Here is a 19299-nt window from a genome sequence, read left to right on the forward strand (position 1 = left end):
ATAAATACTTTTTTCAGTTAAAAGAAATCAAGGTTTTAGAAATCAAGATTTTGATTGCAATGGCATTTGCAGTTACAAGCTCCCTCTGCCATCCTTGGAGACTGAAGCTGCACAGACTCGAGTCCCAGAGGCACCTGCCCTGCTGGCACCTACAGATAATCTGTAGGTCAGAGGCTTCTGGCCTATTGAGCAGGCACACTTCACTGTAATGAGTCGACGTTTTGGCTGATGAGAGCGCACCGAGGCAGCTCCAGATCACACTCCCCCTCTTCCTGCTTCGAGGCCTCTGCTGTTTCTTCCATGCAGAGGATACAGGCCCCAGCCGCACCCCAGCTTGCCTCCGTGCCCTTCTCAGAGCTCCGGGCACCTACACATCAGCCACTGGTCGCCTTATTGGGAAACCCCACCCTAGAATCACAAGCATTAAAACTAGGAGGGACTGTTCTTCTTCTTGAGGACACTTGAAGGTCAGAGTTAGGGGCAAAGCAGGATGAAAATCTGGGTCTGGTTCCCTGGCCAGTGTGCTTCTGATCATACCATGGCCAAAGAGAAGGAACAAAAGGTAAGTATCAAAATCGGGGAGAGGGATCGGGCGGTGGGTTGGGGGGAGGGGGAGGGGAGGAAAGAATAAATACCCGCTTGGCATCACAGTAGCGAAGTCCAAAAGCATGAAACTGAGGGAAGAAAGTTGGCCTGACCCCGATGATCTGGGTGTAGAGCTCTGCGGGCCGGGACATGGCTGGCGTGCCGGACAACAGGATCACCCTCTTTGCAACCTAGAAGACAAACAGCCAAAGGTGCTGAGAGCGCACAGAGGAGGACCTAGGGACTATCCCAAATGCCCCAATGGGATTGGAGCTGGATGCCCCAGGAAGAGCAAAATGCCTTGAAAGGCAGCCAGAGCACCTCTCCCTTCCTGGGCGCCCTGACTGCTGGCAGTTCGCCAGTTTACTCCTCTTGACCCAGGGAGATCTAGATCCCAATGACACCAGAGGCTGGCCTCACTCCAGATCCTGGTGTGGCCCATACCTGGGAACTCTAAGCAAAGGTAGAGGAGCACACACGTTCCGAGAGCCTCATGGTGTGACCCACGTAAGCAGCGGGATGCCACCTCCTAGGCTGCCTTTGTCATAAGTCCCTACATCAGGACTCAGCACATGATACTGAATTCCACCTTCTCTGTCTCCCTCACTAGACTGTGAGCGTCTTGAGATCAGGGCTGTGTTCACCTTTATCTTCTGTAGCACAGAGCCTGGCACAAAGTAAGCAACCAACAAATGTTCGCTGTATGCTGAGAAATATTCAGCTAACCAGTGTCCCCGGGAAGATGGGAAAAACTCAACGAATCCAGCATTGGAAGAGGAAGTGGAAGTGGGGGACAGAGAGCAACAGGTCTGACCTGCTTCCAGAGGGGATCTCTGACATCTGAGCTGAACTTCTGGTCAGAAAATGACACTGAGGACCAGCCCTTTCTCACTGCCAGGAGGAAAAGTCAGGGGTGGCCTGTGCACAAGCCTCTACCTGATTTTCTTCTGAGGACAAAGAGGCTGTCGCTAACTCAGCTGCACAACGCTTTGAGCCCCAGGAGCTCCCTGACTTAGCTCATTTTGCAGTTAATAAGGACTTTAAAAAGTGGGACCCAGATCCATTTACCCTAAACTCAGCCCAGGTCTGCAGCAGCCTGCTCAGCAGTAGGTAGAACAGAAATAAATGGTCGATTCCAGTGATGAACTCCAGGTTGCTCACTAGCCTGACCCCAACCTGAACCTGAGGAGATCAGACAGAAATATCCCACCTCTTACTAAGATGGGAAAGAGGATAAGAATAAGGGAGACACTCTTCACTGTATTAGAGGACATGGAATGGCCAAAAATTCCTGGAGGTAAAATCCATTTCGGCCCTAGAAGGAAGCCTTACCAGGGAGCTCATTGTCTAGAAACACCTTGTTAACCACTGTAACCTTGAGTTAACGAGGGAAGTGTAAGGCAATGGCATGCAGTAAATCACCTAGGGGAGGAAATTAGGTTTTCAAATGGATATGCTGCCTCATAAAAATAAATAAATAAAGGTGCAACAGAGGGAAGAAAAAGGACTCTTTATACATATACAATATATATAACTCTCAAGAGGCACTTTTGCCCTCTCCGAGACTGCCAATACCCAATTCCATTATGACAGGAGAGGTATGAATTTCTCCAGCTATAATTTTCTACAGTTCAATTACCCAGGCTTCTAATTTCCTGCACAGTTTAATGCAGACTCATTAAAATAACAATGAGCTTCTTGAATGACGTCTGTAGCATCGCTTGCCTTGGCTCAAGACCACTTCAATGAAACGGGGACAATGAGAAGTCTTATCAATGAGAGAAAATCGGCGTGTCATCCCAAACCGATTCCCCACGTCGCTGTTCTGCTGCTGCCTGGGGATGGAGCCTGGGCGGAGACAGCTCACAGATCAGGTGATGGAAAATAACTCCCAGGTTCTCAGGTGGGTATTATACTTCCCTCGTTAACTCAAGGTTACAGTGGTTAATAAGGTGTTTCTAGACAATGAGCTCCGTGGTAGGCTTCCTTCTAGGGCTGAAATGGATTTTACCTCCAGGAATTTTTGGCCATTCCATGTCCTCTAATACAGTGAGGAGTGTCTCCCTGATTCTCAGGATAAGGGTCAGAGTCAATTCTGAGCCCGTTCTCCCATACACTGCCTGGACCAGGGGTGATGAGACCATTGAAAATGGGTGTTTGTGGGTGTTTAAAAAGCAGAGGCAGCATTATGGAAAAAGAAAAAGGCCAGCTTTGAAAAGAAACCAGAACAGCGTCTTTTCTGTTCTGGAATGATTTAGCCTGCTCCCTGCTCAGCCCCAACATGCTGGTACTGTCATCACTGTCACCCAAACGGCCTTTAATCCTGCCCACCTGCCCAGCTGCCCATGATTTATGGGTCACCCTCCACCTCGGAGAACCTCCAATTTCGGAAAATAGAAATGCATAAAACTACGTAAATCAACACTAAACAGAACGGTTTATAGTCAGCTCCTCTGGCTAACAAAAGAGAGCGGCCCCCAGGAAATCCATTATGGAGCAATGGAAAAAAATCATTTCTGTGTGATGTCCGAGAGAAATGACGTGATTCACAGGAGCAGACACTGTTGGGGGCAGGTGACCTTCAAAGACAGGTTCAGTTTCCTAAGGGATTAAGGTCATCAGTTCAGCCCTGGGGAACAGGATGCTAGCAGGACAAGTTAGTATATATAATTTGCCAAGGAGAATCGAATCCAACTCAGAGTAAATAAACTACACATAGATTTTTAAATATGAGCCAAGAGAAGGCTCTGTTGCAGGGAAGAGCCGAAACTGTTGTAAGTTCATACAAGCAGCAGCCTGGGAATTCTTCATCACTTTCTGTTGTTACCTCCTTTTTTCCAACTGAGCCAATAACTTGCTTTACCGAATAATTCTGACTGGTTATAACACACTTCACCAAGACTCTGGACTGGGGAAAAAGTCATGCTCCCCAAAGCTGAGCCCCATTCTTGTCCCATGTTATTCCTAACGGTATTCTAAATAAAGTTCAGTCTATAGGCTGAGTCCCCTGTGATTTAGAAGTACTACTTGAGAAAGTTGGTGACATCAAAGAGAAGGTCACGCCCATGCCACCCAAGTGTCCTGATACACACTGGCCCCACGAGGCAGGGACACCGGAGCTACACTGTCATGAGTTCAGAAGTCATTACAGAATCTTCAAAAACAAGGAGAGTGGCAAACACAGTCTGGGGGCATGTGACCAAAAGTACAGAGATCAAGAACAAAGGCAGGATCACCGTCATGAGCCAAGAAGCAACAGAAGAGTCAACACCTGTGGTTAAGTCTAAACCCTGAGAACAAGAGGGGAAATCCACTCTTCAGGAGAAACCCAGTGACCGGAATCGGGAAAAAGATCGAGGCTCTGTTCTTCCCTCTGCTCTCCATGATATGCAAGACCAAACCAAGACAAACGGCATCATTATGACCCCTGTTGACCAGAGGCCACCCCAGGGATCAGCAGAGGGCCACCTACCACCCAGTGATACGTCAGATGGCCTTTCTGAGTCTCTGGCTGGGTCAGCATATCTCATACAAAACAGTTCCTTCTAGGATCTAGCCTTTTCCCAAAAGAGAGAAAGTTCCAGTCACAAGTCTGAGAGCTCCTGCCAACACCAAACTGATTTGCATGAGAACCAGAGCTAAGCAAGCATCACTGCCCTGGTATTAATAAAATACTGATGCCATGTAAAAGGTGACTACTAGTTCTGTGGGAAGAACAGAAGAAGGAAGGGGGCGCCTGGTGGCTCAGTCGTTACGCGTCCGCTTTCAGCTCAGGTCATGATCCCAGGGTCCTGGGACCGAGCCCCACATCGGGCTCCCTGCTCCGCAGGAAGACTGCTTCTCCCTCTCCCATTCCCCCTGCTTGTGTTCCCTCTCTCGCTGTGTCTCTCTCTGTCAAATAAATAAATAAATAAATAAATCTTTAAAAAAAAAAAAGAAAGAAAGAAGGAAGGATGGGTCTACACGTGTTCTGGTTCACAAACACCAAAATGTATGAGAATACATCGAATGGCATAATAACAGCTAATTAAAGTTACACTGTTTTGACCTTCAAGGCATGCATGGGCATAGATGTTATTAATATAACACACAGGCTCAAATTAAACAATAAGTATGTTATTTTCCTCTAGAAAAAAATAGTCTATTTTACCTTAAGTGTTAGACTCCAACAATTTCCTGATTCTGTGATAAAGTGGAGGAAATTTGCCAGAACAGCAGGACCACAAGGGACTCCTCCCGCAGGAATCACACTGGGAGAACAGACCTTCCAAATGATACCACTCTCCCTTTGGGCTGAGAGGGGCAAAGAGCCATCTCTTCCGGACAAGGAGGGACTGGGTTTTCTACCACCTGCTTCTTGTATAGCATATGAAAAGACAGTCACCGTAATACTGTATGTAATGGCCAAAGCCTGGCTATAAATCCATCAAAAGGGAGCAGATGATATGTATTACGATAGATTTATACAATACAATACTATCTGTAAGAATGAGGCCCAGTCATCTGAAATGGGGTAGGATGATTCCCAAGATACACTACTCAGAGAAAAAAGGCAGGAGCAAAACAGCGGTTGAGGAACACTCTAAGGAGGAAGGGAACACACACACACACTTAGCTGGGAACAGACTAAGTTTTAGAAGTAAATGTGAGAATCTGGTAACTCTGGCTGCCTTTGGAGACAGAAATCAAGGGATGAGGGCCCCAGAAGAGGAAGAAAGAGTTATTTTTCACTGTACACCCTTCTGAATATATCATCTACTTAAACTCCTTTAATGAGAAAGGAAAAAAGAAAAACCTCATACATTTTAGGTCTCTACTCTTGTTTCATCTAACCAGTCACTAGAGATGTAAAAAGGACTTCACTCACAAAAAGAGAAATAGCTATTTAGTAGGAAAGGATGGTGGGATTTTGAGGGCTTTTTACCTCTAGAGAAATAATCGAACACTAGTCTGACAATAAAAAGGGCTATAAATCAAAGAAAAACTCAAACACATACCTCACTGCACAAAAGCAAGCGACTGACAACTTTCAGGTTGGAGTCATATGGAGAAGACTGTGTGATCTGGGTTGAGTGGGAGTAAAGATGGTTATGCCTGGCCGCACTAGACTTCAGAGGCATCTATCAAAAAGTGAAATTTTGACCCAGCAATTCTGTGCATAGGAATTTGTCCTAATAGGTCAAAGTTTGCAAGCTACCAGTACATCGATGACGTTCACTTGCAGAATTATTGATAACAGCAAAACAATGTCCAACTAAGGGCTAAATTATGGGATGCATCCATCCAACAGAAGGCTCTAGAGCCATTAAAAATGATAACCTTGCCCTACAACGGACGTGTTAATGGTGGTTTTTCTCTGTTGGAGGGAATTAAGGTAATTGGAATTTTGTTCTTCATAGCTTTCTGTCTTGCCTACTTTTACACACATGTACATAAAAAATAGAACTACTGGGGAGGGTATGTGCTATGGCGAATGCTGTGAATTGTGCAAGACTGTTGAATCACAGATCTGTACCTCTGAAACAAATAATGCAATATATGTTAAGAAAAAAAAAAAAGAAGAAGATACCAGGAGGGGAAGAATGAAGGGGGAAACTGGAGGGGGAGATGAACCACGAGAGACGATGGACTCTGAAAAACAAACTGAGGGTTCGGGGGGGTGGGGGGATGGGTTAGCCTGGTGATGGGTATTAGAGGGCATGTTCTGCATGGACCACTGGGTGTTATGCACAAACAATGAATCATGGAACACTACATCAAAAACTAATGATGTAATGTATGGTGATTAACATAACAATAAAAAAATTTAAAGAAAAAAAAATAGAACTACCTTGCTTGGTAACCCAAGCAAATAGTGCTGTGGGGGAAGAAAGATGTCACATTTCCCAGGGGACTACAACTCCAATTTTCTACAACCTAAGCCACGTGTGCCCTGCGTGCACCTGCTGTCACCATTTACAAGACCCACATTTCCAGGACATGATCCGGCCTGGCTATCTCACAGACTGCAGGATATCACCTAATTACCTCATTGTGCACATTTGCTGAACATGTCTTGAAATATTAATTATGAGAATACAGTTCTAGGAGATGCACAAGTTAGAGGAACAATCAAGTGGTACTAAATTAGGCCCTTTTGTGCCTCTATAAAGGCATATTTTACTTCTCCGAATTCTCCTCTTGTTCCCAAAATATTTAGATCCATTTTCTTAGAGTATTTAGATCAGTAATTCTCAACAGAGATGGAGAGGAGTGATCTGTCTCTCCCAGGGCATGTTTGGCAATATCTGGAGACAATTTTGGTTGTCACCACTGGTGTGTGTGTGGGGGGGTGGGGGAACTACTGACAATTAGTGCACAGAGGCCAGTGATGCCAATAAACATCCTACGGTGCGCAGGACAGCTCTGCACAGGAAAGAACGATCCAACCCAAAGTGTCCACAGTGCCAAGACTGAGAAACTCTGACCTAGATGAAAATACAGCAGAGAGATGAAAGGTCTGGTTAGCAGAACAGCACATAATGCCTCAGCTGCACTTCCATTCAATCCCATCAGCAGCCTGGATTCCTGTGAAGTCAACCTTACAAACAAGAGGGGCTTCAAGACACCTCCATAAACAGCAGGCTGCGTTCATGGGTCCTATCTTAAAGTTTAACTCATCCAAGTTCTATAGCAAATGCAGAGTAATCTATACTAGTTAACAGCTAAAAGATTTGTCCTAAATGCATCAATCTGAAATATACCCACAACATTAAAGATGTAAATGCTGCTTTAAAAGGTCTGACCCAGAAGCATATGTTTCAGAAACAAGTATGTAGTCCAGTTTGCCTGGCCAGGCGATGACCGCATGAACAAGATGGTTGCTCAGCTTTCCTACTGGGGCGCCTGGGTGGCTCAGTCGGTTAAGCGTCTGCCTTCGGCTCAGGCCATGATCCCAGGGTCCTGGGAGCGAGCCCCGTATCAGGCTCCCTGCTCAGCGGGGATTCTGCTTCTCCCTCTGCCCCCTGCTCATGCTCTCTCTTGCTTGCTCTCTCTCTCAAATAGATGACATCATCTAAAAAAGAAAAAGGAGCTTCCTTCTGCACCTGCAGTGATACCTACCTACTGCACAGCTTCTAAGCAATCAGGGCACAGATTTAATTCCAGGAGCGGCTGCAATACTGGAACCACGGTGTGAAGATCTGGTAACATTTCTCAAAAGAAAACCTACTGAAGCCTCCCCCCAAAAGAAGGGTCACCACTTTGGGAAAAACATTTCATTTAAGTGTGTCCGTAAATATTTATAGGTAATGCGAGCAGAGAATCAGGGTTTTTAAGTAAAGGAGTCTAGAGCACAGGATGTAATGCTGCTTTGGAAGACGTATCATGTTACTAGTTATTCCTAAAACAAAAGAAAACAAAACAAAACTTGAAACGAGTAGACAGTTGTGCTTTACGGGGAGTTGGAAAAATTAAGTTAATTTCCCAATGTTAATAAGCTTCACCAACATTTAGCGTATTTGTCTTCCCTAGTTTATGTACAACGTCGAGCTTCACTTAAGCAATGAAAACTGCAGTTGAGACTGCTGGCACAACACAAAGGCTGCTTTAAGGAAGCACAAGATAAACACAGACTTTAGTTTGCTCAGTGTACATAAACCAAAGTAGAGTCTCCCAAAGTCATCTGCGAGAGGTTTCTATCTGGTTCTAAGAGAAAAAGCAACTTTCCTAATTGTACTACTGTTCCCCAATATTAAGAAAAAGCTCACCACAAAAAGATGGAAGGAAGTTTGGGGGCCTTCCCACCGTCTGGGGTGGGATGTCAGAATAGCACACTTTTAGATACAGATGTAAAGCTGTGCTAGATCCACACCGACGCCTGCCCTGCAGACTCGTCCCACCGAAGCACTCAGGGCTCAGTTTAGACCACCACAGTGAGGGCTGTGGATGGCTGATCCTCTCGATAACCACACAGGCTTAGGGGGGCCTCGGGAAAGGGAGTCGGCTTATGAGGCACACCTCAGCTTTGCAGGGCTTCTTGCTGATACCCGATGGCCCGGTTCCGAGTCTGCATGACTCCTCTTCCCTTGGTTCTCAGCACCACGACAGCTCTGTCCCCAAAGTGACTTAGAAGTTTCTCCTGAGCTGTTCAGAGGGCATGCTGCTGGTGGCCCCCCTCTGCCTTGTCTGGGAGCCCAAGGAGGACCTACAGTGCAGTCCCCATCGAGCCTGCGACCTTCGAGGCCTTCATCTTTGAGAGAAAGAAACGACTGCACCGACTGCCAGTTCCTTAGCAGGAAGTTAGGAAGAAAAATGAGTCTGGCGCTGATGGCCGGAGTCAAGGCTAAGTCACGTCCATGGCCCGCAGCCCCTTGCCCTGGACAGAAGCCCTTGTTCTCCCTGGCCCCCCTGCCAGCCTGAGCAAGACACAGAAGGACTCACCTTGAGGAGGGGCATAGCTGCACGACAGCGGGCAGTCTTAATGTTCTTGAGGAAGTGAGATTCATCCTGAAAAGAAAGGGTCACATAGGTGAACAAGGCCAAATCCTGAGTGGATGGAGCCAGAGCCCACGTTAAGCTTGACCCTGGCACGGCGTCACATTGGGGACACCTCCCTTAGTTTCTGTTCAAGGAAACAGTTGTGCGCCTAGGGAAGGACCCAGGTTCTGCTGCCGCTTTCCCACTTTATTCTGGGCAAGTCGCTTCAATTCTCCGGGACAGTTTGCCAACTGTGAAGTGGGGTTAGTGACTCTCTGGCCATCCCACCTCCCAGGCGGCGCTGAACAACCTGCTGCGAGGTGGTTTGCTGCTTAGTACGACGTGCCTCACGTCTGCACAGCATGACGCCAGCGCGGGTCCACTGTGTGCCTTGCCCTGGTGTGCAGCATGGTGCCCAGCTCCTGCCCCCTGGAGCTCACCAGACAGGAAGGATGTCAGCCACACCACAACTGGGCAGACAACGTTATAAGTGCTGTCACTGACGAAGTGTGACAGAGTACCGTGGGAACTCGAGGAGGGGAAGAAGACCCAATTCCCGTCCTCAAGACACTGTCAGGTTTACAACATGGAGTCTGATCATATAGCTCTACATTCTATGCATGAGCAAACTAGAATATGGCATATTCTCTTTTCTTTCTTTTTTAAAGATTTTATTTTTTTAATTAATTTATTTATTTGGGAAAGAGAGAGTGCACAAGTGGAGGGGGGCAGAGGGAGAGGGAGAGAGACAGAGAATCTCAAGCAGACTCCACGCTGAGTGTGGAGCCCGATATGGGGCGCAATCTTGCAAGCCTTGGAGCAGACCTGAGCCAAAACCAAGAGTCAGGTGCTTTAACCAACTGCGTCACCCAGATTCCCCAAAGATTTTACTTTTAAGTCATCTCTACACCCAACCTGGGGCACGAACTCACAATCCTGAGGTAAGAGTCACATGCTCTACCGACTGAGCCAATCAGGCACCCTTGTCATATTTTTCTAAAGCCAAATGAGTAACTAACATATTCTTACCATTTGGAGAAGAAATTTCTATTTTGGTACACAAATTACGTGCCTTGGACCTGGGCATACACAGCATACATACAGGTACATATGTACCTCTCTATGGTGCCAGTTTCTCCATGGGTAAGATGGGTAAGACACCGCTACCTAACTTACCAAGTTACTTTAATTAATGGACTAACACACATAAAGCCCTTAGAACAGTCCTGCCACTGAACTCAGTAAGCACTCAGTGGTATCAGCCACCCTGTGATAGGGACACCAAGGGGATCCCGACTCTATCTCAAGAGGTGAGCTGTAAGAAAAATCCTGTTCCGTTTCAGCTATGATGAACCAAAGTGGTCCTCAAAAGCGCAACAGAGAGGAGTGCAAGATGAACCGCAAATGTCCGAGCATCTGTTCCTAGAAACCTGTCGTAGAGACATTCGTACTCCTGTCTGATGATGAGCCCATATGACAGCCAAGAAGGAAGGGGTCTATAGTGAGAAACAGCAGGAAGTACAGAGGATGGGGAAGGGAATGGACCCTTTTAACCAATGGGCTAAAATGTTCCACTATTATAACTAACCACAAGGAATGGCTTACACCTGAATTCTCTTCTAAGAAGCGTGACATCTTAGAGCTGACACTTTATTCCTTCCTGTAACAATTCTCTGAAATCAGAAGACAGGGCTCTTAAATAACTGAAGCAGGTGGTAAGTGGCTTGTCAAAAATCATATGGCAGGTTGAAGTGTTGAGTCAGAAACAGAGACACATGATGCAGTCCAGCTTTGATCAATGATGTCCCATCTTTCTGGCTTCATGCCTGTGGGCAAATTGCTCTCACTGTCAGTTCCATCAGTGGTGAAATGGACATAATGTCTGCGTCAGGGGCCACGGGGAAGATTGGCAATTATGTGTAAAGTACCTGACACAGGAGAACACCCAAGAAATGGAGGCATTATTCTTCCTACTTACTAAAGAACCATCACCATCATCCTGGGATACTTCTTTTAATGTTTGCATTTCACGTGTATGCTAACATTTTTTCAAAGCCACACCTGAATTTGTGCCAAACCAGAAATGACTTCCCCAAAGACTCATTACCCTTACAGCTGTGAAAACATATAAACATTTAAGTTTGCTTAAGCTAGGAATATAGTATGGTTCTCACGTCCAAATCATAATAGATCCCTGAGACCAGGAACTATGCCTTCTTCCCTTCTCTGAGCTCCCACGACACTTGGGCACTAAAATGTATTCTAATGATCTGTGTGTGTGTACGATACTTGGGCACTAAAATGTATTCTAATGATCTGTGTGTGTGTGTGTGTCTGTCCTACTGGACTGTGGTATTTTGGAGAATGGGGCTGACCTTCCTCCCTCCACACCTTCAGTGCGTAGCACTGTGCAGGGTGTGGTGCTGGTGCTCAATGTTGGCTGAACACACGGATGAACGAGTCTCCCCTGACAGCCAGACCCGTGCTGAGAAACCCACAGGCTCTACTGCAATCTTGTTGACTTTTCTGGGCCCCCTAAAAACTCATTCCTTTCCTTCCCCCTAGATAAGATATGCAGTATACATTCTGAGCATCAGGATTTGGGAAGCCACCGTCAGCAGAGAATTCTATTTTTAAGAGAAGGAAAACACCACGGGCTTTTAAAATTCACACGTTTGAATAAAGAAGAACCTTTCATATCAGTCCGGAGGCACTGGCTTCCCCTTCTTTGCCAAGAGGAGAAACAAGGGTAAACTTCTGCTGAAAATCATCCACTGTGCTCTGTGGCCCTGAATGCCTGTTAGTGGGTACCTGCACTGGGGGGTGGGAGCTGCATGCCTTTTCCTAATCTTTATTTGTGAGCCACATGAATACACTGAGTTCTGCCAGATGGTTGGCACAGGGCCTCTCTAGACTTTCCTTATGGAGGACTTGAGGAACGAAAAGAAGAAAAGCCAGTTAATTGAAAGATGCATGGTCCCATCTAGGAGCAGAACTTGAGTAAAGCCTACTTAAGAAAAAAACAAACCAAAAACCGGTGAAAGGTACAGCTAGCCCTTGAATAGCGCAGAGGTTAGGGGTGCTACCCCCCCGGCCTCCTGCAGTCAAAAGTCAGCATGTACTTTTGACTCTCCCAAAATTTAACTACTCATCCAGAAGGCTTACTGATAACACGTACATTCAGTACGTATTTTGTATGGTATATGGTTATTTACTGTATTCTTCCCATAAAGTAAGCTAGAGAAAAAAATATTAAGAAAACCAAAAAGAAGAAAAAACACATTTACCGTACTTTGCTGTATCTGTTGAAAAACATTTGCCTATGAGTGGACCCATGCAGTTCAAACCCATCTTGTTCCAGGGTCAGCTATACTTCTTCTTGCGTGGTCGGGGGGGGGGGGGGGCCTTTACATTGGCTGGGAAAACCTTACTGTTTGATCTGAGCCATTTGGACAAGAGAGGCCATCAGATGAAGGCATACGCCCTTGCTGTCCCCCCGGGGGCCCAGGGCCCGCAAGCCAGCCTCCATCCATGACCTCACGTTGGGGAGATGGGCTGCAAACCCTCAGCTCAGGCCTAGTAAATGACACTTTTCAAAGCACTCCCCAGGAGATTCTAACATGTAGCCAGGGCTGAGAACTGCAATTTGAGATGAGTAAAATGTCAGTTTCCCACAAACTAAAGACAGTAATTTCTATTCTCCCAGAAACAGAGGGAGGCTCCAGGAGAGCAGAGACATGAAAGTTCTCGGAGCTTTCAAGAAGAAAGTTTCCCCAGAGGTGAAGTACTTGAAGACTCTGCCGAGGCACTTACGATGATAACAACTTTAAAGGGTGTTTTTAGCTGTTTTTCTAACTTGCTCAGGAGGTCAAAACTGACAATGTTGACCAAGCCAGCCATCAGGCGGTCCCTGCTGGTCACCACGACATTGATGCGGTCCGGGCTCAGAGACGGCAGCCACCGAAGGAAGGCCTGGGGATGACAGCAGAGAAGGACACCTGGGGATCCAGCCGGCAGCCGCCCACTGAGACCCCAGCCCACCCATCAATGGCACTCTCTCAGTGGACAATGTTAATGCTCCCCGAAAAACGGCCTCAGCGCCTTTCTCTCCATACCCCCCTGTATTTGCTGGTGCCCTTGGGCCCATGAACAGCAATTGCCTTCACTGCCCTCCTTCCTACCCATCTGCTCCTTCTCTTTCCACTGACACAACACTGCCCACCTTCGTAAGCAAGCGCTTGTTAGCAAGCACTGCGGTGTCTGCAGATTTCAGGCCTCGAATCTCTAACTAGATGGCAAGTTTCTGCAGGGCAAGAATGTGACTCTTTTTAGGAGGAATTTTATAAAGGAATTTTTAGCAGATACTAGTATATACCAAAGACACTGATAATGACAAAAATACCACCTGCTCTCTCCAGAAATCTTGCCATCCCTAGCCCAAGCCAGTGCCTGGAGCCAACGGAAGGCCACCAGGTACCTCTAGGTCAGGGGCTGGGTCCCTGAGCTGACACTACAGTGATGTCGATGGCTGGTTCTTTCTCCAATTTTGGCCCTGCTCATAACTAAGTGACCGCCTGATTCTTTTTCTTTGGGGAATTTTTGAGGGTGCTGTGGGAACCTAACCACAGCAAATAAATATATGTTGAATTATTCGTTTCTAGAGGCAGTGGTGGAATTCAGGTCACAAGGACGGGGGGAAACATGAAGTATTGTTGTGATGCACGTTCAGTTGGAACGGCATGTCTGGGCCTCAGGCTGACCAGTGACAGGCAGAGCTGCCTCTTCTCCACAAGTGGCTCACGGCGGGGGGGGGGGGGGGGGTGCTTAGTAAGAAGCCAACGTGTGAGGAAGCAGCTGCCATGAGTAGCAGAGAGCTGGGAAAAGCTACAGATGATGAATTAGGTCTCCTTTCTCCAGCAAGTTTGCTCCTATGGGTGTTTATTCATTTCACGGAAGCACTCTGATCCCTGGATATATGGCAGACAAAGCTCACAGCCGAGCGCTAAGGCAATGTCCAGGTCAGGTTCTTCAGCTATAATGGCACCCGGCTGACAGTGAACATCCTGCCCACACCACCTTCTGCAGGGTGCACAAACCCTGATCCTACAACTCAGGAGATGCCCCTTCGAGGTCCAACAATGCTTCCAACTACCAGTGAGCCTGCTGCTTCACCTCGCTGAGATTCAGTTTTGTCATCTGTAAACGGGGTTAATACCAACTGCGTCCACTCACACACAGCTGCTATGGGATTCAGGGAAATAGAGGAGGTAGCCATTTTGAAACTTCCGTGTGGTACAGGCGGGCGGGGTGAGCAGCAGGGGCACAGGAGGTGCTCAGGAAGTGTCTGCTGCCAGAGAGCGGCAAGTCTGAGCCCGTAACCCCTCGGCTTTCTTCCCTAAAGGTATAACCTGATTCTAGTTCAGAAAACCATGAGCCTGGCCTCCGAAGGCCACCACCTCCTCTCCCTTCCTCCTTCAGCTGACACAGGATCTTCTAAAGCTCCCCAGGCCCTGTCCCCAAATTGTTATTTGATTGCTTCAACAATGAGGACACTTCCTGGTAAAAATCACAACACAGGGAGAACTGACCTGCTCCCAGGTGAAGCGCACAGATGACGGGACCACCACCAGGAGCGGCCACTCCTTCCGGTAAAAGGCCGCGATACAGATGGCTTGGATGGTCTTCCCCAGGCCCATGTCATCAGCCAGCAGCAGGCGGCCTCTCTTCGCTATGGCAAAACTGAAAGCAGACGAGGGAAGGACAGGGGCGTGGCAGGTCTGTCAGGGGTTAATCCACCATCATGCCACCAGGTAAAGCAATACTCAGTATGGGCCACTCAGTGTGGGCCACCGCAGTACGCAGCATGGGCCCTGCTCCCCCAGAGAGGGAAGACAGGAGCCAATATGGGACAGCATGATAGCAATAATAATACTAAAGAGTCAAAATAGGGACAACGTGGAATGGTGGTCAAAAGGTAGAGAGAGGCTCTAGAAGACAACTGGGTCACGGAAGCCAAGGGAGGAAGCTTCCAAGAGAGGCAGCCCCCTCAGCCCAGTGCAGGAGAGACCTGGGGGAGTGAGGGGGGGAGACTGGGAAACAGCCCCTAAATAGGGGCCAGGAGGGGCGGCCTTGCTCACGTGAGAAGTCTGCCTAGAAGGGAAGGGAAGAAGGAAGAGATGGTGGCATCAACATCAGGCTTTCTCAAGGTCAGGGAGGACATTTACGCACAGGGGCAAAGGGAAGGAGCGGCAAAGACAGAGGACGCTGCAGAAGAGCACAGGCCGAGGGAGGACAGCGCCAGGGTGTCTGTCTACCGGGAGCACCAGCCTCAGCAGCGTCTCCTCCACCAGTAGCCGCTGGGACCCCGCAGCCCTCCAGCGCTACAACTCCTGCTGACATTTTGTGAAGAAGGGCATGCTCTTCCACTCTCCGGGAGCCCGACTGGCCTACAGGCCATCCCAGTTCCACCGCTTCGCAGCGGGGTACCTTCCCACAAGTAACTCACCTCCTCGTGCCTCAGCCCCAGAGACCCTCATCAGGGTTTAACAGAGCTAATGTCTAGGGTACTGACTGCAGTGCCTGGCACCACATACGTGCTGGCCAAGTGTTTCTCTTCTAACCACTATTCCACAAAAAAGAGAAAAATAATCAAGATGAACGCTAAGAAGGACTTGCTTGACTCACAAATGAATCAGTGAAAAGCAAAAAGGATCCCAAGTGCCAGATGTCTGGTCTCCTGCTCCAAACACTGGCCCTCTTTCATCTCAATTCCTGAAAAACTGATCATTCGCTCGGAAGCCTGAGAATAAGCCTGTTGACGAGCTCTTTTTCTTCCCTTCTCACACAGCCAACGCAGCGAGTGTAGCCCTTTCTGATCAGCAGGGGGTACGGCTGACAGGAGTTGCAGGCTGCGGGGGGCCGCTCTGAATTGCCTGCCCTTCGAAAGCTAGCACTCAGCAAAGGCGGCAAAGTGAGCAGTGCGTCTGTGGGTGGTAGGAGCCGGCTCGCCCGGGCTCGGTGGACGACACACATCACGTCACAGCACTGCTCTGTCCCCTCAGCGGCCACGGCGGCCCACCAGGGGAGGCAGCACCCCCTCTGCAACCCCGGGGCCGTGACCACCATATGCCTTCCATGGCAAGGAAGGGAGCCCGGCACGGTGCCACCTCACCTCTCCGACAGGCCCAGCCTCTTCTCGGCACATCTGCCCCAGTTAAATCTTCTAGACTATTTCCAGGATCAACCCTCCACACAGATGGATGGGGGAGGCAGGTGTGAAAAAGATTCATTTTCTACCTCACTTTTTAGTTTACAAAACTGACGGCCAGGGCGGATGGGGGCACCTAAGCAACACACCATGAAGGACCCTCTGCTTCGGCCATTTGCAACGTCCCTATGGTTTGTCCATCTGGTCATTCTCAAAGCAGAAGAGACCCTTGAAAGTGGTGGTCTTTCCTTTTTCCCCTGCCTTGAAGTAGCCCAACTAAGGAACAAAGTGGCCAAAAATGAGAACAAAGGAAATGCCTGCCTAACAGAGAAACAAGCACACAGCTGAACGCCATTTTCGACAGGGCAGTTGATAGAACACAAGTACTGCGCTCATCAACACAAAACGTGGATTTCAGCTCCAATTTCCACTCTTGGAAGCTGAGTGACTTTGGGCAGATGACTGTCATGCTGGGTCTCACCTCACTCATCCGTTAAAAGGAACCTTTTAGATGTTGGAAAACCTGATATATATCTAAGAGACTTTGCTCCATAAATTTAAGGGTGTTTTCCTTGTAGGTCTTACAAAACCAACATGGAACTGCCAGCCCTTTTGCCTCAACACCAAAATCCTCTTCAGAGAATGAAAGTTAAAACCTGGATTTAACTATACAGTTTTGAAAAAAGGCTGTAAGTACCATTAGTGGTTTCAGAACCACAGGGAAAAAGATGGAAGCTGCTGGCCAGGCTCTGGTTCTGGCTCGCATCAGGCCTGGGGGGCCTCCACACAGAGCCATTCGACAGGACGGCCTGACTGGCAAGGCAGCACGTATCACACGGGCCCAGGATCTCTAATGGAGCCCAGGGGAGCTTGGGCACCGAAGACAGAGGCTGTCCGGGGGCGGGGGTGGGTAACCTCTCAAGCAAGATGAAGTTGTGCAAAGAGTGTTATCTGAGACAGATGGAGCTGGGAGAGAAAACAAGGGGAAGGGTGTGAGCAGAGCTGGGACCACGGCAATGCAGGGAGGGTGACTGTGCCCAAATCGAAGAACAAAATCCTGTCCAAGACAGTGGCCAAGCTTTTACCAAAACCTCACGAGCAGGCTGCCTGTGGGCAGGCTGTCTTCATTCACCAGGTCCATGGTGATTTACTTTCTTCCCTTATCCAGGGCTATATCCCCAGCCACACCACTGAATGACAGATGAAGCTCCTACCATCTCTTTCCTCTCCCTGACCCCTAGTATTCTCACTAGAAGGCAAGTTCAAACCTGTCATTTCGCTTCTCCCAAGAAGCTCTGGAAAACAGGACAGGTCATGATGTGGGCTTATCTTCTTCTCTGTCTGTAATAAGAATACCCTGACTTTCTTTTGGAAAACCACCACCTTCCACTCTCAGTCCCAGTAACTCGGGGACAGGGGGAGCTACCAGCTGGCTCCAGGGATGGGCCTGTCATCCAGTCTCACCAGTAAGACTCCCCAGCCCCCAGGCCACAGCGACTGGTCCTGGCATCGGCACCAGATTTCAGGCCCACCAGGCCTGATTTCATGCCCGTCAGTGTCGGGCCCACCAGGAAAGAGGTGCTTAAGCTGGGTTGCTGAGCTCTAGCCACCACACCTGAGGAGCACCTGGCTGAGAACAAAGCAAACTGAGGGTGGGACAGAGAGTTCTGATGAGATCTTTGGAGACCTTGGTTTTCTACTACCTACACTGAGAAATCTCTTTTCTTGAACCAGTCTGAGCTGGGTTTCTGCACACCTGCGATCCAGAGCCCTGATTAACTCATGGAATTTGAAAGCAATGGTTATAATCAGGCTTTGCTTACAGCACACCTGGCTGTGTAATGCCTAGATGCTTGTAGACGTCCATGAAAGATGAGTTTTCTTAAAAGAGAGCATCTGAACCCAGTTTGTATGAGTCATGAAGCCCAGGTGAGAGGAAGACCCAAGAACCTACTTGACTCCGGCTCTCTGGAAGGGCAGCAGATTGGACACAAGCTTGGGGTCCACTCCAGAAAGATCTGCCTCGGGGATGGGTTCTGTGAGACAGGGAGACGTCTTCTCTAGCTGTGACGCGAATGCCAGGGTGAGTGTCTTGGGCAGAGGATCCAGCTGAACTTGCGGAAGGCAGCGCACGCTCTGGACTAGAAAGGACAGAGGTGTATGACTTGGAGGGAAATGCCCATGAGAGCTAAGGACAGTGAAGGGGCTTTGAAATACAGAGCTCAGTGACTGGAATTCTGCTGTGTGCCACCTTCTCAAAAACGTAACTGGAGAGAAAACAAGGGCTGACAATCGTATCTTGAGCAAGTACATAAACCTAGAGAGCTAACGCTCCCCCTCTACTCCTGGTTTCTGCAAATAAGAGGGCAATCACGAATGCCAAATTTATTTTCTACACTACACGGACCCTGGGAAGAATTGCAGATGTTTCTGTGATTCTTTTTTACCCCAAAGTAACTTAAAAGAAATTATCTTACTATTCCCATTCAAATAAGGACCCATATTCTTAAAAACCAGTCCCGAAAGACTCATAAAAAAAGCAAGATGCAGAATGAATAAATCTTGTTGTGCTTTCATTCTCTTTTTCTTTGGGTTTTGATGTTCGAGAAGTCGAGAACTTGACATTATCTGCTGCCGATAGGCAAGGAAGCGCTGTGCTCTGTTCAGAGCAGCGGTTAGGTGTTTCCAAGGAAGATCAGGAGGACAGGAGGGCTATTTACAAACTACAACAGCAATGACAAAGGGCAGGGTCCATGCTAAGGCCACCAAGTGATAAAGATACAAGCGGTCCTGCACCCTTGTTGCCTTCCGCTAAGAGAACACTGATCTCCCCGTGCAAGAGGGGAGTCCGAGCGTGACGTCAGCGGTGAAGTGGGTGGCAAGTCCCTTGGTCTGTAAGCGACTGGACAGCACCCCACCTAGCCTCGAAAGCAGGTGTTGGCAAGCTAAACCGGCCTGCTGCCTGCTTTTGTAAAGAAAATGTGATGGAACACAGCCATGACCACTTGCTTATGGACTACCCATGGCTGTGGGCTTGCCACAACAGCAGA

General features: G+C 48.2%; 1 protein-coding gene across 4 annotated transcripts in view; it reads right to left on the reverse strand.

Annotated features, from left to right (window-relative positions):
* The window catches only part of SMARCAL1 (SNF2 related chromatin remodeling annealing helicase 1), a 57033-nt gene that overhangs the window by 24582 nt on the left and 13152 nt on the right, over positions 1–19299 (reverse strand). For all 4 annotated transcript variants that reach the window (XM_028112167.2, XM_028112168.2, XM_028112169.2 and 1 more), the window contains 5 exons: positions 18204–18390; positions 14631–14781; positions 12856–13014; positions 9007–9072; positions 636–776 (listed from right to left, as the gene is read on the reverse strand). In XM_028112167.2, the coding sequence (XP_027967968.1) occupies positions 636–776; positions 9007–9072; positions 12856–13014; positions 14631–14781; positions 18204–18390 (704 nt within the window). The remainder of the gene's footprint in view (positions 1–635; positions 777–9006; positions 9073–12855; positions 13015–14630; positions 14782–18203; positions 18391–19299) is intronic.

This window comes from Eumetopias jubatus, unplaced genomic scaffold (genome assembly GCF_037043125.1).
Source record: "Eumetopias jubatus isolate StellerSeaLion01/CBP00866 unplaced genomic scaffold, mEumJub1_p1.0 scaffold_3, whole genome shotgun sequence".
Taxonomy (NCBI): Eukaryota; Metazoa; Chordata; class Mammalia; order Carnivora; family Otariidae; genus Eumetopias; species Eumetopias jubatus.